Source organism: Lutra lutra, chromosome 8, assembly GCF_902655055.1.
Source record: "Lutra lutra chromosome 8, mLutLut1.2, whole genome shotgun sequence".
NCBI classification, from domain to species: domain Eukaryota; kingdom Metazoa; phylum Chordata; class Mammalia; order Carnivora; family Mustelidae; genus Lutra; species Lutra lutra.
The window spans coordinates 130,660,840-130,686,436 of record NC_062285.1 but is presented as its reverse complement, the minus strand read 5'-3'; the positions used below and the strand labels follow the sequence as shown (position 1 = coordinate 130,686,436).

The 25,597-nt window shown below is 44.2% G+C and overlaps 1 protein-coding gene across 1 annotated transcript in view; it reads left to right on the top strand.

Annotated features, from left to right (window-relative positions):
• The window catches only part of SYN3 (synapsin III), a 459,720-nt gene that overhangs the window by 50,012 nt on the left and 384,111 nt on the right, over window positions 1–25,597 (top strand). Inside the window, 1 exon segment of the mRNA XM_047742754.1 lies at window positions 4,611–4,668. Coding sequence (XP_047598710.1) covers window positions 4,611–4,668 — 58 coding nt within the window.

The window sequence follows — 25,597 nt, the reverse complement described above, 5'->3', positions numbered from 1 at the left end:
GCAGCAGTCTGTGTGGCCTGTCAGGAGACAGACTTCTGACTCCCAGCCAGGCAGGGGGATGGACTGCCTGACCCTCAGCTTCAGCCGGAGTCCGTCTGCCAGGCTTTGCAGTAAACATTCCAGAGATGGGCAAAACAAGTGTTTCTCCTGGGAAGGTGAGGCCTTGTGAAGGCCAGAGCTGCTTGGGTGGTATCGGTGTAGTATAAAGTGTTCTGCGTTCTGGTTAGAATCGAGTTGAGGGCTACCCGTCATTCAGGTTGGACACTGTACAAGGACCCCACATTGTAATCAGTGGAGATTTGTAAATGTACTACAACGGTGTACCAGTAGATGACAGTAAAGTGTCTTGAGGACAGGATATGCAGGGCTTATCCCTAGAAGAAGTTACTCATTTATCCAGTGACCAAACACTTGTTAAACGTGCCTTGTGCCCTGGCACTTGGTGCCAGATACTGGATTCAGTGAGCACTGAGACACGGTTTCAGGTTTCCAGGAGCTCTCAGACTAGGTGTGTGGGGGCAAGGTAGAGACAAATACCGTGTGGTTACAACAGGGAGTGATAGGTATTTTAATAGTTGTTAGTATAGGATGCTATGAGAACCCCAAGGAGGAACACCTAACCTGGCCTCACTGGCACGGGGTGGGGGGGGAGGGGAGGACGGGAGCACTTTCAAGGAAAACTCGATAGAGAACGTGAATGAAGATCTTGGAGGTGCCAGCCAGGCAGGGAAGAGCAAGAAGCCATCCTAAGCAGAGAGAACAGCCTGTGCAAAGGCTCAGAGGCGTGAAGTGTAGGACGAGGCTAGAGAATCCCAGGAAGTTGCCTGTTTCTGTGACGTGGGCAGAAAACCAGAGGAGAAATGGGTCAAGGTTAGCTGGATCCAAATCATGAAGGACAAGGAGGGTCTGAACTGAATCCCCAGAATCTTTAAGTTCAAGATCTAAGTCACCGGTGCCCCTTAGAGATTTAATGTGTCTTTGAACAAGGACCTCTCCATCTGGAATATGTAGGGACTGATCCCCACCCTACCTACTCTCAGGGTTGACATTAGGGTCAAATAGGAGGAGGGATGTGAAGGTAAATGCAGGCCTTATATACGGACGGTGTCTGTTTATTATTATTATCAACACCCATCTCTCATGGCACTGGTGGAACAGATCAAAGTGAAGTAAATCACATTTCTGTTTTGTAACCTCCATGAGGGCAAGATTATGTTTTATTTGTGGATCCCAACCACATGATACCCACAGGCACAGAGAAAACAGTCAGTAGTTCTTTGTTGTTGATTCTGTTTTAGGCCCTGGGTTATGTACTTTGGAGCTGACTATGTGCAGGAACTTTTCTGAATACTTTATACATCTTCTCTTGGTTAATCTTTACAACAACCTGTGAGTTAGTTACTAGTATCAAACCAACTTCCCAGATATGGAAACTGAAACACATGGAGGTTGAGTAAGTTACCCAAGGTTACACAGTAAGTGGTAGCACTGGGATTGCATCTCTGTGGTTGCCCTGAGTCTACTACACTCTGCTGTCTTGTTGCATAGAGGATCAGGTGAATTTATCCCTACAGCCTTGGCTGTAGATGTTATCACCCTTGACAAATGAGAGAACCATGACCTAGAAGGGTTAAGTATCTTGGCTTAGAACATGCGGTGAGTGAGTTGTAAAGCTCCAATTTTGCCCAAGCCACACTTTTTCCAGTGTGCCAGTGATTGTTCTCATTAGTTACCCTTCTGAAGTCCCAGGCCCATCTAGTACTTCTTTTAAACCTAAACTAGAGGGAACCTTGCCCTAAATCTGACTCCAGTCCTTAATAGCTGTACCCCTTCTGATAGCAAAGGAGGGCCCTACACCACGACCTTGCAAACTGTACCCTTAGACCGTGCACTGGATACACAGAACCCTAGAATTCCCTGCCCAAAGGGACCCTGACCCAACTCATGCCCTGTGTATGCCAGTTCCCCGTCCATCCTCCCAAGTCATTGCCAAGGGAGAACTATTGGTGGGGGCATGAGTGAAGAAATGAAGCATGGCACATGGGCTAGGCAATCCATGAGCCTGCACAAGAATCCTGGGTAGTGCAGGACAGAGAGAAGGGTAGAAGGAGAATTAGGGAAGAATTAGGGAAGACGGTAGGGACCAAGACATGGCAATCCCCATGTTGCCTTATTCTGGGTAGAACTCTAAAAATTCCAAGAAGTCTAAATTCTGATCCTTCTAGGCCATTATGAAGTTGTACTTGTTGAGGAAGGAAGACAAACATGTTTTATTTTAATGTTTGCTGGATTTATTTATCAATTATAAATATTAGATATGTGATATAAATATTATAAATATTAGATATGTAAATAGGCCTCCATTTGCTCTTTTTCCCCAGGCCCCACAAATATTAGAAGTGGACTTACCCCAGTATCTGTAGTTTGCTGACACTACATTTAAAGGTTTGTGGTAAAATTCACACTGTGGGAAGGCCCCCTTTGCATGAGCCTCACTGCACACACATTTTGTCAAACACCGTGCCTGGAAGAAAAAGCAGAACTTTCAAGTCACAATAACAGCTCCTATCCCACTAAAGTTTTGTTCAGTTGACAGCTAAGCCTGTCGACATTGTAAGAAAAGGTAGTGTTAATGTTAGAGCTACCAGTCAGTGATTTGGACCGTCTTGGAAAGAGAAGAACTCCACTGGCATCAGAGAAGTGTACATAGAGACTCTTTGGAAGCAGACAGACTGAAGCTTGGTCAGAGAATTTGTAGAAAATATTCCTTCTTTCATAAATAGCAGGTTGAAAAAACAGGTAACAGCATGGATATTCCAGGAAGAAGAATGGAAGAAGAAACTAAGAGTATTCTTGGATGTACTACTTACAAATTATTTATTAGAACTCAATCAAGTAGCCACACCTAACTGAATGGAGAGTTGGGATCTTCCTTTGTGTGTGCGTGTGTGTGTGTATTTGTGTGTGTGTGCGTGTGTGTGTGTGTGTGTGTGTGCGCACCAGTCTGCAAGCTCTCTTAACTGTGGCAAAGAGGAGAATGGGTATTGGAACAAAGAGCCGTCTCTACCCCAGAAAGGTTTATGTAAATGCTTAACAGTGCTCAGCTTATAGCAAGTGACTGAGAACTATTTCTTCATACCCAAATCCAAAAGGACAAATGAAAACTTTTGTTACTTTTGCCTTGTGTGTGGGAGGACATCTAAACCTAGAGTATCCCAACATTTGCTGCTATTTTTCAGGGTTGAGCAAAAACATAGAAGTGGAATTAGAAGACCAGGATTTAAGTCCCTTAGGCAAAATATTTCATCTCTCTGGGTTTCAGTTTTGTCTTTTTTTTTTTTTTTTTTATAGGATGGAAATAATAATGCCTTCTTCATGGTGGTGGTTGGAAGCATTAAATGAGAAAGGCTGTATGGGTTAAAGCCTACAGCACAGTTTCTGTCACAGAGTAAATACTCAACAAGTGGGTTTTTTCCCATCTATATCTTCACTCATGTATTCATTCAACAAATATTAATTGAGCTCCTACTGTGTGTTAAGCACTCTGGTAGGTGTTAGGAGTATTTGTTCCTTACATCAAGGAGCCGTGTTATAGTTTAGTGAGACACAGGCATTAAACGCAGTTACTGATTATAACTAATTATATGTAATAAATACTATGGAAGAAGAGTAAAAAAAGAATATGTGAAGAGAGATGAGGGGGTCAAGATTAGAGTGCTTATACAGAAGAACTGGCAAGTGGATGGATTTGGGAAATAATTAGAATGTAGAATCAGGGACGCCTGGGTGGCTCAGTTGGTTAAGCAGCTGCCTTCGGCTCAGGTCATGATCCCAGAATCCTGGGATCGAGTCCCACATCGGGCTCCTTGCTCGGCAGGGAGCCTGCTTCTCCCTCTGCCTCTGCCTGCCTCTCTGTCTGCCTGTGCTCGCTCGCTTTCTTTCCCTCTGTCTCTGACAAATAAATAAATAAAATCTTTAAAAAAAAAAAGAATGTAGAATCAGTGGGGATAGGAAGAGAGAAAGAGATGACAAGAATGATGTCTATGTTTCTGCCTTGAGCAATGGGTAGATGAGATGCCATTACTGAGAAGACAGAAATAAGGGTATAGAGGAAAGATGATGGAAGGATGGATGGATGGATAAAGAGATAGATGAGGGCTGCTTCCTTGGACAGATGGACAAATGGAGGAATGAGTGGATGGATAGATAATTTATTGAATATATAGAGTGTAACTATACTAAAAATAAGCAATTCTGCATTAGTTATATACATAAGATTCTTTATCTCATTTGGTCCTTAAAATAACCCTTAGAAATATGTCATGAGGTATTAATATCTTCCTTAAAGATTATAAAATTGAGACATAGGGAGGTCGAGCCGCTTGGCAGAACCAGAACCTGAGTCTCCAATCTTCCCATCCAGTATTCTTTCACTTCTTGCCCACAATGCATAAAATAATGAGAGAATCAGAAGTCCAGGTGGGAGGAGAGAGCATGAAGTTACAAATGTGTCTGACATGCACCTCTGGGGGTAAGATCTTTGGGAGAAGAAAGAAAACAATAAAGCAGTCTACACCCTTACTCAGTAGCTCTCTTCCTTTCTTTCACAGGACCAAGTATTTTCATGGAAAGAAGGTGAATGGAGAGATTGAGATCCGAGTAGAGCAGGTAGGTTGGAGCTGGGTCTTTCATGCTATCACCCTGATATTTTCCACAGCTGGAGCAACCTTGGTCCTCATCTTATGTGGCTACTATGAACCGAGATTACCAGAAAATCCTGGCTTATGCCTGGGAGTTTTACTAAATTCCAGAATTATTTAGCATAATGTTTTTGTTTTAGCAGCAGAACCTTTCTTCAAAGGAAATCTCAAGTAGGAACCCATTTTACAAAAAAGAGACAAGTAGAGAAAAGAGAACTGATGAAATGGGCATGGGGAGCCCAAAAATCTGTCTGTTCCATCCTGTTCTACCTTTTCCCCATTCCCCTTATGCCCCCAAGGCATCTCCTTGGAACTGCTTGGGCTAGGCACCACAGTGGGTTTGAATCCTGGCTCTCTCATTTAATAGGTATGGGGCAGGTGAGTCAATTACTCTATGCTTCAATTTCTGTGTATCGTTGTTGGGATTAAATTATTTAAAACACCAAATGAGACTAGAATTACAAATACTGGCTCTTGTTACTGCTAATATCAACAGCTAGGCACCTCAATTTATGGGGAAAGAAACATGAACTTGCTCAATGCTACATAGGAAGTCAGTGGCAGAATGAGGACTAGAACTTGTGATCTCCAGATCTAAGGCTCCTCCCATTCATTCAGTGAATACTTGTTGGGGCCTACTAAATGCCAAGCATGGTGCTCAGCCTTAGGAGAGCACATCAAATCTTGGGCTCTGGAGCCAGACTTTAGGTTGGAATCCCAGTGCCACTCCTTACTAACTGTGTGACTTTGAGCAGTACTAAGCCCTTTGCAGCTCGGTTTCTTCATCTGTACAATTGGGTATTAATAGCATCAATTTCATGGGGTGACTATAAGGATCAAATGAGTTAGTCTCCAAGTATTTGAAACAGCACCTGGTACATACCAGGCACTTAGGAAATGTTACTCATTTATCATCATCATCATCATCAAAGACAAAGAGTTAATAAGATAGACGAGGTCCCTACTATAAGATGAACTCAAAGGAGTGCAGTAAGAAAATAGAGGGTGTGACTTTCTCAACATTCTTTGAATTAGTGTGTTGGAGGAACAGAAAGCCTTTCTGAGCATCCAATTTGAGTTGGCTTAGTATTAAAACACCTTAAGCTTGAATTTCAATTTGATTCTGTGGCTTTCAAGTCAGTCCAATGTCTACTGGTTTTCCTTCCATGGCAAGAGTAGGTTATTTTTGTTCACTTAACAAATATTTGTCAAATGTCTACTATGCTAGTTCACTAACATGTGGGGAAGGAGGATATAGAAGTAGAGGCTCTGTCCCAAAAAGTTTGTGGTCTAGGAAGGGAGGCAAGATAAGTCTTCATAGAACCTCAGTCAGGTGGAGTCCAGGAAAGAGAGCTCTAGACTTAGTGCTAAGGGCAGCAGAGGCCACCACTAATTGAGAGAGTGAGAATGGCTCCAAGGAGGGGGTAGTATTTGAAGGGCATCTTGACAGATGGATAGGATTTCAACAAGTGAATGTGGCAACGTGAAGAGTAATGAGATGGAAGCATTGTAAGCAAAGTTAAGGGGGCTGGAAGTATAGGGTATGGAATGGTGGGAATCCAATTTGGTTGAGTCCAAAATAGGACACATCATCTTCCCCTAGCCCCAATCTGCTTTGTTCTCTCTCTCAATAAAGAGTTTTCTCTCTCAATAAAGAGTACCACCCCCTTAATCTTCCATGTTAGCTAGAAACCTGCACAGGCTCCCCGATGACTCTCCTCCCTCCACCTCTATACCCATTCAACTACCAGAACCTGTTGACTCCACATCCCATGTCTCCAGTCCATCCACTTCTCCATCCTTATTGCCTAGATCCTTGGCTGAACCAGCATTAGCTCTCACCCAGTCTTCCTTATCAATAGCCCTCTAACTCTATCCTTTTTACCCACTTCCAATTTATTTTTACTACTAGAGCTGGAATGATCTTTCTTTTTTTTTTTTTTTTTTGGTAAAGATTTTATTTGTTTATTTGACAGACAGAGATCACAAATAGGCAGAGAGGGAGTGGGAGAAAGCAGGCTCCCTGCGGAGCAGAGAGCCTGATGCGGGCGGGGCTCTATCCCAGGACTCTGGGATCATGACCTGAGCCGAAGGCAGAGGCTTAACCCACTGAGCCACCCAGGCGCCCCTGGAACAATCTGTCTAAAAAAGCATATAGGTTCTTGAAAATGTTAGCTTTTTTTTTTTTTTAAAGATTTTATTTATTTCAGAGAGAAAGAGCATGAGCAGGGAGAGGGGCAGAGGGAGAGGGAAGAAGCAGATTCCTTGCTGACCTGGGGGTTTGATGCTGACCCAGGACCCTGAGATCATGACCCCAACCAAATGCAGACAACCAACTGAGCCACCCAGGTGCCCTAAAGTGTTAGCTTTTATTTATTTATTTATTTATTTATGATTTCATTTATTTTTTTGTAAGAAGAGAGAGAGCCACACAAGCAGGGAGAGAAGCAGGCTCCCTGCTGAGCAAGGGGCCCCATGTGGGACTTGATCCCAGGAACCTGGAATCATGACCTGAGCTATAGTCAGATGCTTAACTGACTGAGTCCCCCAAATGTCCCAAAGTGTTAGCTTTTAAATCCCTTCCTCAAAGACTCCTCCTCTCACACCTTGATCTAAATCAGCTAACCTGGTTGTTCCCTATCATAACACTGAACTTTTCCTTCCTAGCCCTCACCCATATATATAGGTGTGGGATTATTTGCATGAGCATAGGGGCCATGGCTATTTGGATCTCACTTTGTTAAGTAGTGCAGGGCCTGGCACATACTAGAACTAAAGAAATACTTGCAGAATGAATAACTGATAGTTTCCACAGATTCCAGACTGCTTGTCAGTTTCCAAGGGAGATAAATCACTGCTTCTTAATCCCCCTCAAAAATCTGGTTTTTCCATAAGCCATCTGGTAAATGCTCAGTTGCCAATTTAGCTAGCCCTATCTCATCCCATTTGTGGAAACTCCAGAGCCATGTTTTAATTTTACCCGTTTATCTCAGTGATGCCCCTGGCCCAACTTATGGGTATAAAATCCATGAGTAGGAGCATCATTGGTAATTGCCCTATGAGTAACTCATGCAGAGGCTCTGGGGACACTCAGCCAATCTATGAAGCCTGCAATCATGCTGGAAAACATTGGCTAATTTAGAGTCATCCTGATTTCCAGCCATCCCCCTCCATAGAATCCAGAAGGCAAATTAGCCAGGAGACCAAATAGCAGGTTATTTGGGCATTTTTCCCTGAAAGACTTGCCTTCCTAAACCTATCTTAGAGCCTGAATTGTTTGCCTTTTCCCATCTGGATGAATGGGCAGGTCACATAAGCAGCCCCCCAGGAATCTCATATGTATTCTCTCACACTTAGGAAAAGTCTTAGGATGGAAGCCACTGTTTAGTCTGAGCTGGTCTCACATTTTGGAAGTTTGTCTCCCAACTAAGGGCCAAATTAACCAGATAATTGCACTGTCTGGGTTTTGCTGGACAGAGCAAATGAATTAGTTGTGGTTGGCCTAGAGGAAGCCTCGCCCTTCTCTCCACCCTCTTCCCCCCAAGTTCAAAAACTGCTTGCCTCAGCTGTTGCAGAGCCAGGAATCCAGAAACCCTGGGGGGAGACTGGGGAGGTGAGGGGGGTAGGGACTGCATCATGTTGCATTCCATTACCCAGAATGCCCTGTTGGCTCTGTGGGGCTGCACAGCAGTGTCCTTGAAGGGTCTGAGACGTTCTGGCCAGGGTGGTTGGCGTGACAAGCTCTCCTCTATTTATATTTAGGGCAAAAGTTCTTTTTCTCCACAGGTACAAGTCACCCCTCTGTGGGACTAAGCAATGAGTTTGATGAATGGATTAATCTCAAATAGACTCAGTTCTGAAAGACGAACAGACTAGGACTTGGTGGGACAGAGCCTTGGGCTTCTTTCCTCTCTCATAAAAAAGGCTGCAATTACAATGGTCAATCTTTCCTCAGAGATAATAGAGGTACCAAGGCATAAGCAATGACAGTGTCTTGCTCTAACAGATGGAGAGAAAGACAAGAGAAGGTAAAGAATCTGCTCTTGGGACGCCTGGGTGGCTCAGTTGGTTAAGCAGCTGCCTTCGGCTCAGGTCATGATCCCGGCGTCCTGGGATCGAGTCCCACATCGGGCTCCTTGCTTGGCGGCGAGCCTGCTTCTCCCTCTGCCTCTGCCTGCCACTCTGTCTGCCTGTGCTCACTCTCACTTCTCTCTCTATGACAAATAAATAAATAAAATCTTTAAAAAAAAAAAGAATCTGCTCTTGACGCCAATGAAGGAAGCTGGACAAACCACAGGTTCACATATGAATGCCAGTGGCTCCCTTTGAGTCCTGCCCTCTTGTGACACTGGAATTGGGATGGGGTTAGGTAGATATGTGGATCCCAGGAAAGGCTCTCGTGATTCAAATGCTATTCATCTTCTGCTCTTTATATGTTTCTTCAACTCACATGTTTTAGGGAAGCAAAGGTGGGATTTTTCTCTTATAATAGTTTAAACACTCTTTCCATGGTTTGGCTGTTATGGACACCACTGCTATAAACATCAGGGTACATCGGGGTAAATACCTAATAGTACAATTGAATGGGAAGAAATCAGAGAGGGAGACAAACCATGAGAGACTCTTCACCGTAGGAAACAAACTGAGGGTTGCTGGAAGGGAGTTGGGGAGGGTGGAGTAACTGGGTGACAAACATTAAGGAGGGAACATTATGTGATAAGCACTGGGTGTTAGGTGTAACTGATGAACTGATGAATTACTGAACTCTACATCTGAAACCAATGATGTCATATATGTTCACTAATTCAATTTAAATAAAAAATAGTTTAAACACTCAAGACCATGATGTTTACATTTTACATACCCACTTCAGCCTTCCATTCACAGTTCTTTATATGTCAGCATTTCTTAGAATGGATCTTTGCTGTAGATATTCTATTGACCATAAAGACCATGTGATATTTCAAGTAATAGTTGCTAAGAAGATAGAGAAATGGAAGTTGGATGTTAATTCAGATCAATAGATCGGTAACAGGTTGAACATTACCCCCTAGGAAATGATTATTTGATAGAAATATACCTTAAGAGAAATACATGTAATGGCAGAGCCCTTGACTATATTCTTTTCCTTAATAGAGACTTGTCAAATTATGTTTGGTGATGACTTGAAGCTGAATGAGAGACAGAATATGCTACATTAAATCTGAAACAATCAAATGGAAGGGGAATATAATATAAGGCCCTATGGAAAAACTGAGCTGAAGAGCAGCAAGATTAGGGAGCTTTAGCTAATCAAAATCACATGGGGAAAGAAAAGATCTAAGATTTGAACAAATTCTTAATATTTGTGGAGGAAGTCTAGTTTGGAGATTAAGATTGTAGCTTCAGGGCGCCTGGGTGGCTCAGTGGGTTAAGCCGCTGCCTTCGGCTCAGGTCATGATCTCAGGGTCCTGGGATCGAGTCCCACATCGGGCTCTCTGCTCAGCAGGAAGCCTGCTTCCCTCTCTCTCTCTCTCTGCCTGCCTCTCTGTCTACTTGTGATCTCTCTCTGTCAAATAAATAAATAAAATCTTAAAAAAAAAAAAAGATTGTAGCTTCAGAGTAGGAGGAACTGGAGATGGATCTCAGCTCTACTACGTTTTTTTGTCTTAACCTTCTACTTATAACATCTCTATGCATGTTTCCTCATGAAAAATTAGGATAATAATTTCTACCTCCTAGAGTTATTGTATGAATTATATGAGTCAGTGTAATTATATGCTTGCCATGGTTTCTGGCACATATATTAGGTGCTCAATAAACTATAGTTATGGTTGCTACTCCCCCAAAACCTGATGCCCCTTCAGGCTACATTATTAAAGAATAGCATTTAGAATCCAAGAAGGTGATGCTACATAAACACATGTGTACACACACACATGCACATGCACGCACTGTCTGTGTCACATACACATGCATGCACACACATATCTTACACACACACATGTACTATGCTGGTCAGACTCTAATGACAGATCCAGTTTTGGTGTCACACCACAAGAGGTATTCCTGAAATGCTTTGTGAGGAGAGTGATAGGAGTCAGTGGAATCTGACATCTGTGAGCCAAGGGGATCACTATAAGGAAATAGAGATATTTAGTCCAGGGACAGAGGTCTTTCCTAAGATCACATCTACTCGCTGCAGAGTGTCTACCACCTGAATGCTTAGGTGAAAGTGGTAACAGTTACCATGTGTTGAGTACTTACAAGTTCAGGCTGACTATTTTTCATTGTTGGGATGAGCACCAGCATTGCCTCCATTTTATAGAATCTGAGACTCAAGGGGAGTAAGTGGCTTTCCCGAGGTTGCCCAACTTATAATTGGCAGGAACTCGTCTTTGAACGCGGGCAATCTGATTTCAGGTCCCTCCTATTATATCTAGTGCATTTTTCTTGCAGTGGTGCAGATATCAAGAGCGGTAACCAGATGTGTTGGTTAAGTCACTTCATGTGCATAATCTTATTTCAGCCTCCCCACAACCTTTGAGATGGACATTACGATGCTCGCCATTTGGCAGGAAAAGAAAATGAGGCTCAGAAAGGTTCCTTACCTTCTCTGAAATGAGTGGTAAAGGTTTCATGTGCAGGTGTGCTGAAAAACCACCCCAGACTGCCTCACTGGAGTTTGAGTTCAGTTCAGGCTAATAGTACTATCCTGTAAGAACATGGATTTCAACTTGGTATGAACATACTGTGAAGCAGTACTGAGTAATGATGAATGGCCCATGCCCCTTAGGTAGATGGGGAGTTCTAGCACAAAATGGGTGGTGAATGTGGCGAATATTTCACAGAAAATTTAGGTACCTTATCAGAGATAACCTTTATTATTTTTCTCTTTTATGCATTTTTGGGGTAAAGGTAATATATACAAATAGCCAAAAATTGAAAAGGTAAAAAATGATATCTGATGAAAGTCTACCTCCAACCTTGCCCCAACTTATCTATTTTCTTTAGCCATCCATTAGCCAGTTCATTTAACAATTATCACTAATTCCTTGGGCAACTTTACAGAGAGATTTTAAATGCAGTGATCAAATATACATGTGTGTATGTTTTCCTTTGTTTTTCATAAATGGTAGTTGGTTCAAAAAACAAACCAGTAGGTATTACAGAAGATTTAATGGGAGGATTGATTACAATGGTTCAAAAGGGAAAATGCTACTACCCAGAGCCACAGCAGCCCTATGTTCCCTGCTGCTGTTGTCACTACTACCGTGGCCAGCGGAGAACCACAAGTCTGCACTCCCACTGATCTGTGGGAATTGCCACCAACTCACTGTAGCCGCTGAGGCTGTCAGTGAGCTTCTGTGGCTGCCACCGGAAGCAGAACAATTGCTACCTCCTTCCTGACTTCAGCTCTTGCATAAGTGGCTCCCATTGGTAGAAATTAAGTGGGTATGCATGTGGCAAAAGAATCTGGGAAGCATTAGATTTAGGCTTTCAGCCCCCATAGTACAGGAGAGAAGAATGGGTGTGGGTCTGAGGGGCCATAGACATTGTGTAGCAAAGTCCGACCCTTTAGCTTCATACCCTTCTACTTATCTGTACTGTTCTGCACCCTGACTTCTCACTTAATGTACTGGTTGTTTATTCCATGAGAGTACCTGCAGAGCTGCCTCATTCTTGTTAATGGTTGCTTGGAGTGCTGTCATATTCCATAATTTTATTATTACAAATAATGCCAAACCTATGTCATTGCAAATGTTTGTTAGCATATCCATAGGATTCCTTCCTAGAAAAAGAACCACTGGTTCCAAGAGCATCACACGCCTTGAGTATTACAATGCACCTGGAGGAATAAAGGACTTCCCCTAGCTGCTGGCATTGCTACAAGAAGCCAGCCCTCAGCTGTCAGCCCTCTTCTGAAAGTGCCTCTGGTGAGGATGGCTGCCTTGCATGAACTAGCATCTGAGTTACCTGGCGGCAGCTACATTCAGTGACTGATGGTACAAAGACCTTGCCCATTTACCTTAATTTGGGACATCTCTGAAGGGCCATCCCAGATCCAGAGCTCTTTGTGGAGTTGACAGAGGCCTTTGCTGAGATGGCAGTGCAGCCCAACTTCTCCTTCCACCCAATGCTGCATCCTTCCTTTTTCTTCATATCCGGCAGTGGTGATTCCCGGACTGCTCCTTGATGAACCTCCCACAGACGGATGTCTGTCTCAGAGTACACCTCCCATTATAAGTATACACTTATAATTCTGATAGATATTGCCAGGTCGCCCTCCATAGAGGTTGTATAGATGATCTATAAGACTCTTCTGGTGTGGATTTCTAGGGCTGTAATTGACCCATGGATTCTGGTATCTATCGTGCACATAATGTTCTCCTGATTTCGGCGCAAGCGTTGATTCTGAACTCTGAAGTGCTCCATAATTTGCTCTTCCTATTTGACCTCCTTGTGTTTGAAATTCACCAGAGCTTGGCGTTTCTCTGCAGGGCTGAGTCCGGCAGAACTCTACCCGCTCTGATCCACTAAGCCTTGTTTTGTTAACAAAATCCTGCAAGATTTATTTGTTTGGCTTGGCTTACCCTGACCTCGGACGTTCTGTTTTGTATTATTTTTAAAAGCGTGCAGGTCTCCAGGGAGGCCTTTTTCTTTTCAAAGCTAAGAACCAGCTGGGGGAATGAAAAAAGTAGGTGGGACACCAGGGCGTATTAACTGCGACGCAGCCCATCAGAGGAGCAGGTGTGTCTCCTCTTACCCGTGGCGTTTTTTTTGTTTTTTTTTTTAATTTTTTTTATTTTTATTTACTTGACAGACAGCGATCACACGTAGGCAGAGAGGCAGGCAGAGAGAGGAGGGAGAAGCAGGCTCCCCGCTGAGCAGAGAGCCAGATGTGGGGCTCGATCCTAGGACCCTGGAATCATGACCTGAGCCGAAGGCAGAGGCTTTAACCCACTGAGCCACCCAGGTGCCCCACCCGTGGCGTTTTTTTTTTTTTTTTTTAAAGATTTTATTTATTTATTTGACAGAGAGATCACAAGCAGGCAGAGAGGCAGGCAGAGAGAGAGAGAGGAAGGGAAGCAGGCTCCCCGCCGAGCAGAGAGCCCAATGCGGGGCTCGATCCCAGGACTCTGAGATCATGACCTGAGCCGAAGGCAGCGGCTTAACCCACTGAGCCACCCAGGCGCCCCCACCCGTGGCGTTTTTAATGTGAGTGAGTTTAGCACCATCCTGGCTCCGTCTTTAGGCTCACCAATTTAAGACAAGAGAGAAATAGAGAAACAATAGTAATGGTGATGGTGATTAACTTTGAACATTTTCTGTATGCTGGGTGCCATGTTAAGTGCTTCCTGTGCCTTGACTCATGCCAGAAAATGTGCCTCTTGCTGAGGAAGCCGAGGCTCAGAGATCTTAAATAAATTGCCCAGCCAGGGTCACACAGCTGGTAAGAATGTGATGCCACTGGGATCTGAACCTAGGTCCAGCCGATGCCAGGGGCCTGCTTAACCAAAGTAGATCTCTCAGAGTATATGTTGGGTCTCGAATTTGTCTTCATCAGGCTTTTTTGCATTTCCCTTCTTGGCTTAAGTTCCTCAAGCACATAATGCCACCGTCCCTTCCTATTCACCTTACTCTTTTGATCTACTGGATAAATTATAAATTTTTATGAGATGTCCTTCTAGCAAAAGACTCCTTTATTTACTAATCCTGGTGGCTCTTACTCATCATTTGATGTTTCTGGCTTATTGCTAGATAGTCCTTCTATTAATTATTCTGTTTGTTCTTTGTTTTCCTCCAAGAGTAAATGTTTACTATTTGTTTCTAAGTGTAGTTGTACACTTCAGATGACGTGAAGACTATAAGAGCTCTAACTCTGGGGCCAGACTACCTGTGTCTGAATCCCAGCTCTGCCACTCCCTAAGTGACCTTGAGCGAGTAACTCGACTTCTCTGTGCTTCAGTGTCCTCAAATGTAAGATGAAATTAATAATAGTGATAATAGTAATCACAAGATGTACCTACAGAGTTGCACAAATGACATAAATCACTGCATATGAGGTACTCAAAGCAGAGCCTGGCATATAGAAAGCACTCACTAAGTGTTACTAACTAGTTTTACAGTCCCCTTTACGTTGCTAAACACATGTCACGTGAATAATTTCTAGGTATCAGTCTCAGGGATTATTCAGAAATGAAAAGGATATAATCCACACTTATTCTGTATTATAGTTGGGGGGAGGATAAGAAATATAAAACATTCCTGCTTATGTGTGTGTTTTTATCATTTACATATATATCCAGTCATATCTCCCCATACATACGGCATTCAGCTGGCATCTTGTGCAAACTTCTTCCTTGAGAGCTGATAGCACAGGTCCTGGTCAAGGTGTTCAATAAATGTCTGTTGAGTGAATGTTTGGTATAGTCATAGCAGGGTGGGGCTAGAAAGGGAACTTAGAGATCATCTAATCCAATCTGCTTGTTTAACTGCTGAGGTTCAGAGCACCTAACACACCAATGTAGAGACTCCAGACTCCCATCTCCTGTGTCACCAATTTTCCTACTACATCTCTCCACCTGCCAATGTTATCTTTTATCTTCCCTATTTAAGAAGCCATTAGTTGGGGACCTGGGTGGCTCAGTGGGTTAAAGCCTCTGCCTTCAGCTCAGGTCATGATCCCAGGGTCCTGGGATCGAGCCCTGCATTGGGCTCTCTGCTCAGCAGGGAGCCTGCTTCCTCCCTTCTCTGCTTACCTCTCCACCTACTTGTAATCTCTGTCTGTCAAATAAATAAATAAAATCTTAAAAAAAAAGAAGAAGAAGCCATTAGTCCCTTCTGATGGCTTTGGTAGCAAACAAGTTAATCTAGTTCTACAGTCAGGAAGTCCATGTTTTTCACATTTACCTGCAAGAGGCCTTCTTGTGGGGGTTGGAGGGTGTCTAGGATGGATTCTGAGCCACAGCTGATGGCCAGAGGCAAGCTCCACATATTGAAGACTGGGGGACTATTGAGACCGTGGTTGGATGAACCCTGCTGATTCTAAATGTGACAGGGACTGCTTTGTCAGATGGACATTTCTTCATGACCTACCTCCCTGGTTTGGCTGTACTACATTAGCCCCTTAATCAAAGACAAGAGGAAAGGAACCATAAGAATGAGAGCAAGTCCATCTTCTTGTACTGAGAAATTCAGCTCATAGTGCCTTTGCCTCTACCTACTATGTTTGGTAATTTTCCCATCCTCACTGCCGTCTCCCTCCATCAATATCTGCTCTGCGCCCTGATAGTATCAGAGCTAAATGAGACTCCACTGGAAATTAAGCAGCAGTTCTAAAGGAGAACTTAATAAGCTCTTTAACTTCTTGAAGGATGTGTACTAAAAAAATAAACAGAACTTGACTTATCTCAACCCACTCCTTATTTCAAGAAATGCTTACTGAGCACCTGCTCTGTACTTGGCCTTCATGACAGAACCTTCCGCTCTCACAGTGTTCTCCTCCTTCTGGAAGGTAGACATTTGGGGACAGTGACTATAATGCATTAGGGACCTGTGCAAACCCTAGTGAGTACAGAAGAGAGATCGCCACCCTTGACTTGGGACATTCTTAGAAAAGGTTTCACAGAGAGGTTAATGCTGGTGGGGATTTGGGGAAAAGAATTAGCTTTGCATCAGGCTATGAGGCAGGCAGATATGCATATCAGGCCTCCCAGCTAAAGAGCATAATTTATTTTTAATTTTTTTATTTTTTCAGCATAACAGTATTCATTATTTTTGCACCACACCCAGTGCTCCATGCAATCCGTGCCCTCTACAATACCCACCACCTGGTGCCCCCAACCTCCCACCCCCCACCCCTTCAAAATTCTCAGATCGTTTTTCAGAGTCCATAGTCTCTCATGGTTCATCTCCCCTTCCAATTTCCCTCAACTCCCTTCTCCTCTCCATCTCCCCTTGTCCTCCATGCTATTTCTTATGCTCCACAAATAAGTGAAACCATATGATAATTGACTCAAAGAGCATAATTTAATCTCAGCTTGTCACATATGGGGAAAATGACCAGAGTATAGGGTGCATGAGAAGGGGGGAGGGTGGGAGATAAAGCTGGAAAAGAAGGCAGAGAATAGTCTCTTTGAATGGGCTTTGTGTGGCAAGGCAGGCAGCTGGAAATCATGTCAAAGAGGCCGTGGGGACATACCTGCTAGATTTTTAAGCTGTGGAATGATATGATCATTTTCATTTTAGTTTTCATTTTAGGTTGCACATGCTAATAGTGCTTTAGAAGTCTGGCTGGGTGGGAGTAGTGGCAGGAGACTTGAAGCAGAGGAACTCCATCCTGAATTGGGTGAAAAATGCATCTTACCCTTGAGTACTGTGCTTGGGGCTGGGTTTGGTGGGTTCGGAGAAAGGGCTTGGTCACTCTCCAGCGAATGTATGTAAATCCCTGCCACGTCGTCTTTAGGTTCATTCTGTACCTGCAACTTGCATTTGAAAAGGAAAGAGATGACCTATTTTTTCTTAAAAGCAGATAGGATGGAACCAGAGCCACATGTTTTTGAGCTGGCATCCCATAAAGCAGGTGCTGTCAACTGCCTCTTGTTCACCACCTTTGTCCCGGCCACTTGCCCTCACCCATTTCTCCCTCCACATTCCAGTTTACTCCCAACCTACCTAATCTCTGGCCTTGTGGTTGCCTTCCATTGCTTATTATATCCCTCCTCTGCCCACTCCTCCCCACTTCTCCCCCTTCTTACAGCCTCTCCAGCTTTGACCTTTTCAGCTTTTGCTTGGCCACACTTTGCATTTACTGCCAACTCTACTGTCATCTCTACCATTTGGGGTCTGGCTCACTCCCTGATGAGAGGAGCTCCCACTGGCTTCACCCCACTCTGCCAACAGCCCCTGCCCGGATGTGCTTACACACGGGATTTCAGCCTTTGCATTTCAGTAGGAATCAAGGGTTATTAATTAACCCAGGGTGGAGCCTATTATGAAACATCCCAGAAAGCTGGAACAAACCAAAGGGACTTCTGAACTCACAGCAGGGAAAAATGCCTTTTAATTGACTAGGATGACTTCACCACAAAAATCTGTCTAGCTGTTATGCTAAACTGGAAACTAATCTATTAGATTGTCTAAGGAATCTCCCAGCCCACCCTGACCAGAATCTCCTGAGGAGGGGAGTCAGGCCTGCACATAAATAGGGCTTATGCTTTGAAATGGATTCTTTTGGATTCTACCCAGATTGGCTTCTGCATTTTCCAGTTCCTGGGAAAGAGAGGAGAAGCTGGTATCTGAGAATAAGTTTGTATGTCTTACAGTGTCTACCTTTAAGATCACATGAGATCTTTTCTTTTTTTTTTTTTTTTTAAGATTTTACTTATTTATTTGAGAGGTAGAGATCACAAGTAGGCAGAGAGGCAGGCAGAGAGAGAGAAAGGGAAGCAGGCTCCCTGCTGAGCAGAGAACCCGATGCGGGACTCGATCCCAGGACCCCGAGATCATGACCTGAGCCGAAGGCAGCGGCTTAACCCACTGAGCCACCCAGGTGCCCCTCACATGAGATCTTTTCTAAGGCACCACTTACTTTAGAATTCAGCCTCGGCTGAACCTGGCTGGGACCACTTGTCTAGGGAAGTTTAGAGAGTGACATGAGTGACATCCACATCCATGGATGGTGTTGTCCTGGGCTTGGAAGGGACTGATGATAATAGTCACTTCTAATCACATGGTTTCGTGCTGTGCACCCACTGAGTACTTCATGTGGATTAGTTCGTTTCATCCTCCTCTTGATCCTGTGAAGAGCAGGTAGTCTGTGGTTCCCCATTCTCCAGATGAGGAAATGAAGGCTGAGAGAGGCTATAAGGCTGCACAGCTTACAGGCGGCAGAGCCGGAATTTACAGTCTAACTCCAGATGCTATTTGAGGGGCCAAGGTATAATACAGGGAAGTAAAATCTAGGCACAACTTGGTGAATTTCTTCTCATGTGTAAATGCTGGCTTGTGCATGAAGCTTCTTCCACGGGATGCAAACTTGGCCTCCAAAGTCTTCTGTGACCTACCCCCTGCCTGGCTTTCCTTCCCTATCCCCTCCATTATCTAGTTTAGGTTGCAGTCCTCACAAACACCTTGTGGCTCCTCTCCTGTCCTAATCCCATCTTGTGTTTGCATACCCACCTATGCCTGTGCTCACGGAAATCTCTTCTCCTGGGACATCCTTTCCCAAGTTTTGCCATATCTTCAAGATTTAGCCCTGGCATTATTTTTATTCTGCTTCCCCTGACCACCCAGGGGAGCCAGGGCCAGTTCCGCCTGATCCATGCTCTTACACACCTCATGCATATTTCTGCCATTACACTTAGCAGATGGCTTTGAAATGACTGGTCCATCTACCTATCACTCCCTTTAGACTCTGGGCTTATAGAGAACTTTGATGATATCTTTATTCATTCTATGAATATTTACTGAGTGCCTACTATGTGCTAGGGCTACAGTGATGATTAAAAACGGATATTGTCTCTACTGGATGGAGCTTAAAATCTAATGGAGGAGACAGATATTAATTGCATAATCAGTCTCTCTCTCTCTCTTTCACACACACACACACACACACACACACACACACACCCCATAATTACAAGCTGATTAAGAGCTGTGAAAGAAAGATACACAGCGTTATAGTAGCCTGTGGTGGGTAGGCTACCATTGAGCACTTATTCACATATTTAGCAGGTGCTCCGAGTACCCAGATACATAATCTGTGCTCACTTAGTATTGCTCTAACTTATCTGGGGTAGGGAAAAATGAAAAAGCAACAGAGAAAATATTGGATCCACCATAAGAACTTCCTAGGAGATAGACTCACCCAAATATCCTTTTGTCCAGTAAATGACATAGGTTAAGCACTAGTCTGACACCAGCGATACAGGTAAAGCAATGATACATACAGGGAAGGCAGTGATTGACATTACATGAGCACAACAAGCCAGCCATTAAGATGTTATCTCTATAAATTCATTTACTCTCACCACAACCCCAGCAAAGAAATACAGTTGGAAGTAAGTCTTGACAGGGTAAGTGTCCTGCCGTCAGCCCCCAGCTGGTAGGTGGGAGAGTGGAGATGTGGAGGCTCCAAAGATGCCTGGGAGCCCACACTGCCGACCCTCCATCTTACTGTGTCGCCCCCTCTGTAGAACTGGGGTTCATCACGGTGTACTTCCCCACCCAAGGTCATGGTGCTGGATTCCCGTCTCCTGTCTCCTCTTGGCCAAGTCTGGCGTTGGAGTTCCCAGGGGATGACCTTGGCAGTGATAAGAAGGTAGCACCAGATAAGCAGAATGGAGCCTCATCTTGGGGCATCTGGGGTTATGCTTTGGGGGTTCTGAGAGTGTATTGAAGGAGAGAAGGAAGATTAGCTACTGCAGGTCAGCTGTGTGCTCCTCATCACCCTACTAATTCTCTCATGTTGCTGTGCTCAGTCCTTCAGCAATGCCAGGAACAGGAGTCTCGTGATTGTCGAGATGAGGAAACAGGCCAGGAGAGGCAAAGTGGGTGTTTGTGGAGTTAGTGGCAGAATTGTGGCTGGAACCTATATCTGCCTGCTCTGAAAGCCCATGATTTTCCCCTTAACTCATCTGTTGCCCATCCAGACCTGGAAAAAAGGCTTGCGTTGTATGGCCTGACACAGTTTCTCAGATTGATTTTCTCAGAGACCACAGACAGTCCCTCTGGTTTTCTGACCTCCCTCTCTGTTGCTGGAACCTTTCTCTGCTCCCTGAGCAACAACCCTGAAGTTCCCTTCATAAGATTATGGGTGGGTTCTCAGCCTGTTTAAGATGGAATTGAACCAGATGACTTCCCACCCACCCCACCTCAGGGCCTCCATTCTGTCCAGACAGGGAGGAGACTGGCAGCCCACCTCTCTGGCTTCCAGGAAAGCAAGGAAAACAAAGGGGTGAACCTCCCCTGGCTGGGCCAGCCATATACCAAGGACCCCCAACTTTATATTCATTAGACAGAACCAGGTTTTGATCATTTGTCTTCATTTGCTTATTCTTGTATAGCCGCTTTGGTCTTTCTCTGGCTCCCTTTGCTCTCCGTGGTCCAGGCTCCTCCATGTCTGTGGGATGAAGGCCAAAGTCCTTAAGCAGCACCAATGCGCTTCCCAACCAGGCACCAGCATGCCTTTCTCACCACCTCTCTTTAACTCTTTCTGCCCTGTGGTGCCCCTGAGAGTCTTTGGAGGAGCCAGTATCTAATTTATATGGTCTCTTGTTTATAGCAGCTTTCCCTTAGGTTCTGCATCTCGGTTTCCAAATATATATATCTCTATCTGCCTTTTCTTCCATCCGTATACCTATTTGTTTATGTGTTCACCTTCTCTCTAAAACCTAGGTCTTTCCCCACTTCTTTTTTGTAGTCTCTAAGCAGTTTAGAACCAGACTTCTTTCCTCTAAACACCATCATGAAATTTAGTATTTCATAGTACCAGTAACAGTGATAATATAAGGACTCCCATATGTTAAGTACTTGCTTTACACACACACACAGATACCTGATACTCTGCTAAAAATTTACTATACATACCCTTACTGTATCCTCACAGTGGCCATGGAAGTTTCGTATTCTATCACAGGCCCAGGAAAGCAGTTTTCAGTTGGCAGAGTCGTGATTTGAACCCCTGGCTCCCCAGCAGCCCATATTCTATAAAGCACTGTATTCTCCTAACTCCCACTGCTAACTCCCCCTTCATTCCTGGGGATATGCATCTACTGGCTGTTCTGGTTTCTTCTAACCCTTGTCTTCAGTGCACTTTGCATATATTTATTGGGAAATGACATTAAGATTCTCAAAATAAACAGGCTAATTGTTACTAATTCTTATTACTACTCTATATTTTACTTGTGTGGAGGAAAATTATTTGTTGCCTCAGAAGAAAGAAGAGATATTTTGAGATAGTTTGGCATGATGGATGAAGCTATGCCTGGATCAGAAGAGCAAGGGATAGAATCCTGGTCCTGCCTCTTACTACCTGTGGGATTTTGGGCATGTGACTCTATAGTCTAAACTTCAGTTTCTTTATCCATAAAATGGAGAGGGTAAGAGCAATACTACTGTGTTCAACACGTTGTAAGAATTTGGCCCATTTTCATTAAATCAGAGGGGATCCTTGATCCAGGTTCATCATTTTGTAAAAGAAGAAACTGTCAAGTGCATGGAGCATTTTCTACCTGCCAGCCCTCCCCTAGCCACAACAGATACCACTGCTCAATGAAGGCACGCTTCCCAGCTGAGCTTAGGGCAGGCAGCCTCATTATTCTGTATACAGCAGCCAGAGCTGGCAGCAAAATGAAACCCATAGGATGACCCCAAAGGAACTTTCAGTTCTCACATTCTGTGGGTTTAATCCAAGCCTGCTTAAAAAGGATGACAAATTATGGATAAGGTGGTTGGATCCTGAAAGATGAGCTCAGTTATTAAATATATGAAGGAAATGAAACCAAGAGCTCTGAACAGCAGACCTCTGATTCTGTTCTGGCGATCTGTAACTTGGAGTTGTCTGCTAGAGCAACTGTTTTCCAGTTGTACCTCTTAGAGCCATGGTATTCCACAGGGGTACCTGGGGTTGCAGACTACTGAGAGTCTTTGGAAAGGCTTTAGGGGAGGGAGATAAGGGAGAGGGAGAGAGGAAGGAAAGAAAGAAGGAAGGAACGGGGAGGGAGGGAGGGAGGGAAAAGGGAGAGAACTTAACTCATTCCTACTTCTATATCAATAATTCACAACCAGGGGAGATTTTGTTCTCTAGGGGACATTTAGCAATGGCTGGAAACAGTTTTGGTTGTCACAAAAGGGAAATGCTACTGACATCTATGGGTAAAGGCCAGAGATGCTGCTAAGCATCTTAAAATACACAAGCTAGCCTCCCACAGCAAAGAATTATCTAGCTTGAAATGTCAATGTGCCAAGGTTGAGAAACCCTGTTCTAGACAGAAAAACTCAAAGATGACACCTTTTGTGCCAGTAGTCCTGTAGTTCCATAAAGATAGGTGATAGTAGTATAGTTTATGGTGGTGAGGGCTTCCCAGATCAGACCTCTCCAAAGAAACTTCAGGGACAAGGACAGGACAGGGACCTTCTCCCCCATTCTTACCTGACAAAGAGAGTGAGGCAGAAATTCCCATGTTTCCCCTAGAGCACACAGCTAGGAAGTTCCAAGAATGGAATTGAAACCTGGATCTGTCTTAGCCCATGCTGGGTGATTTTGCAATGCAATTCCACATTAAGAAATGTGTCCCCTGGCTTGTACCCAGTAGCTCAGCAGAGGCCTAGAGTCTGTTGAAATCCTGCAGGCTGGATCAGACCTGTTGTAAAAGTACCCAGGATTTTAGGGAGACGGTGGTTGGGTTATGGACGTTAGGGAAGATTTGTGCTGTGCTGAGTGCGAAGTGTGTATACCTGGCAATACACAGACCTGTACCCCTGGGGCTAATTATACTTTATATGTTAATAAAAAATTAAAAAAAAAAAGTACCCAGGATTTGTTTTAGTTAAGTATGGTGAGGTGCATGGAAGTGACTGACATGAAAGATAAGTTCATTGTATTCATAGCCCCCTAAAAGTAGGTCCCCCACATTGGGGGACCACATGAATACCATGGCCCATTAGGAGGCAGAAGGTGCTAGGGGAAAATGTGGGCGGAGCCTTTATTATGGCTTTGCAGGAAGGAAAAGGCAAGCAGTGTAAGCAGCCTTAGGACTGGCTAGCTGGAATAATTTCAGCAGGCTCTGGGGTGTAGGGGGCTGTCTCTGGTTGTCTGGTACCTGGCCCTGGAGTCTTAGAGCAGGGGGATGGTGGCCTGGAGTGTGAGAGCCCCACAGAGAAGGTGGTTGGCACATGGGCTCTGGATTGGTTCTGGCATTTGAAAGGCACTCTCTATGATGAGTTATTTACCATCTCTAGGAATTCGCTAAAACTCTGTGAGAGGCAGTCTTTCCAGGGTCAGCAAGGCCTCAGGATGTCAAAACATCAGAATACAGAAAATAAGACTTGGTTAATACACCTGTCTAAAATCCAAAGCCTCACTCACCACACTACAGCTTTTTAAGTCTTTTAAAACAGAACTCTTTTATTTCCATTTAAATCTTATATAAAGGGGCGCCTGGGTGGCTCAGTGGGTTAAGCCGCTGCCTTCGGCTCAGGTCATGATCTCAGGGTCCTGGGATCGAGCCCTGCATCGGGCTCTCTGCTCAGCAGGGAGTCTGCTTCCCTCTCTCTCTCTGCCTGCCTCTCTGCCTACTTGTGATCTCTCTCTGTCAAATAAATAAATAAAATCTTTAAAAAAAAATTAAAAAAAATAAATCTTATATAAAAACCCCACATTTAAATAAATTAGAAAATAAAAATTACTGCTCTGTTTGATTCATATTGGAAAACCCCGAATCCTTTGATCCTCCAGAAATTGACTAAGGCCTCTTCAGAGGTAATTCTCCACTGCAATCCTACCACCACCTCTAGGCCTGCTGCTCCCCTTGCCATGGGTTGCCAGAAGCCTGGTAGAGTAGCTAAGAGCAGAGACCCTGGAGCCAGACTGCTTGTGTTCACTTGGTCTGTAACTTCCCTTGAGAAATAAATGTAATCTCATTATACCATAGTGCTCCCAGCTATAAAGTGGAAATAGTAATAAGAGGACCTACCTCAGGTGGTTACTGTCCTTAGAACAGTGCCTGGCACATAGTAAGTGCTTAAAAACTACTATACATTTTAATCCTAATATAAATATCATGTATGTTATGAAATTATAAATACATTGCCACTGGAAATACCATGGTATCCCTATAGCTACCTCATCTCGTCCTATTATTACAGCTAGTCAGTAGTATCCCTATGTTTTGATTCTGCTTCTCCAAAGACTACAACCACCACTTCTCCTACTTATGCCTCCGTTGCTGCTGCTTCTCTTACTATTGTTCCTACTGGGATCATCACTACCACCATTGCCACTGGACATCACTACCACCAAGTGAAAATAATATCAGCCAGGTCCTTAGAGTGAAAGCAGATGTGAAGGTGCAGAAGACATGAGCCATCACTGCCAAGCCACACTGACATACTCATCCTACCTCTCTTATACTCTCTTTGCATCCCCCTTTCTTTGGGTGGGGGAGTTATTTATGAAGTCCCCAAACACGTGGGGCCATCATTGATGAGGCTGTGTATGTAATCTAAACTGATGAGGTGTTTTCCCTGAGCCTGCAAGGTCAGGAAGGACCCATTTCAACTCTTGTGGCACTGGATGTGCAAGTGCCATTGTGATCAGCAGCACAGAGGATCACCCTGCTCCCCGGAAGTGGACAGAGACCCCCCCCCCACAACCTTGCCTTGGCTTCTTGACATGGGAGTGCACTGACCACAAGTGGTTCTTTTTCCCTGTCCCCGCCCCTTGCAGTCCCCATGTGGGGATTCGGTTCAGGTTGGCTCTGAGCCCTACCTGGATCATGCGATCTTGGAACTACTCTGGCCCCGTGGGAAGAAAATGAGCATCTGAGAAGAAGAATGTGGCTTTTTAGAAACAAGAATCCCTATTGAGGAAAAGGAATCGAGGAACAGCTCCTTTGCAAGGAAGAAAGTGGTCCTTGGTCTCCCCCTTTCCTGAGCCCAGCCTTAATTTGGAGATATTTCACAGTGGGCTTTTGAAGGGTGACTGGTTCATACCAAGCTGCCTTAAATACTTGAAGCAGAAGCCTATGGGGACTTGCAAATCAACCTCGGGAAGAGAAATTAGCTATGTCTTGTCTCAGAACTCCCAAAACCTGCTCCAAAATAAACACATAAGCCATGCCGGCCGGGAAAGCATGGGCCCTTTTTCTTCTTCATTTTAGAAACTCCATGTGTGCATTATTTTAAATAGGCGC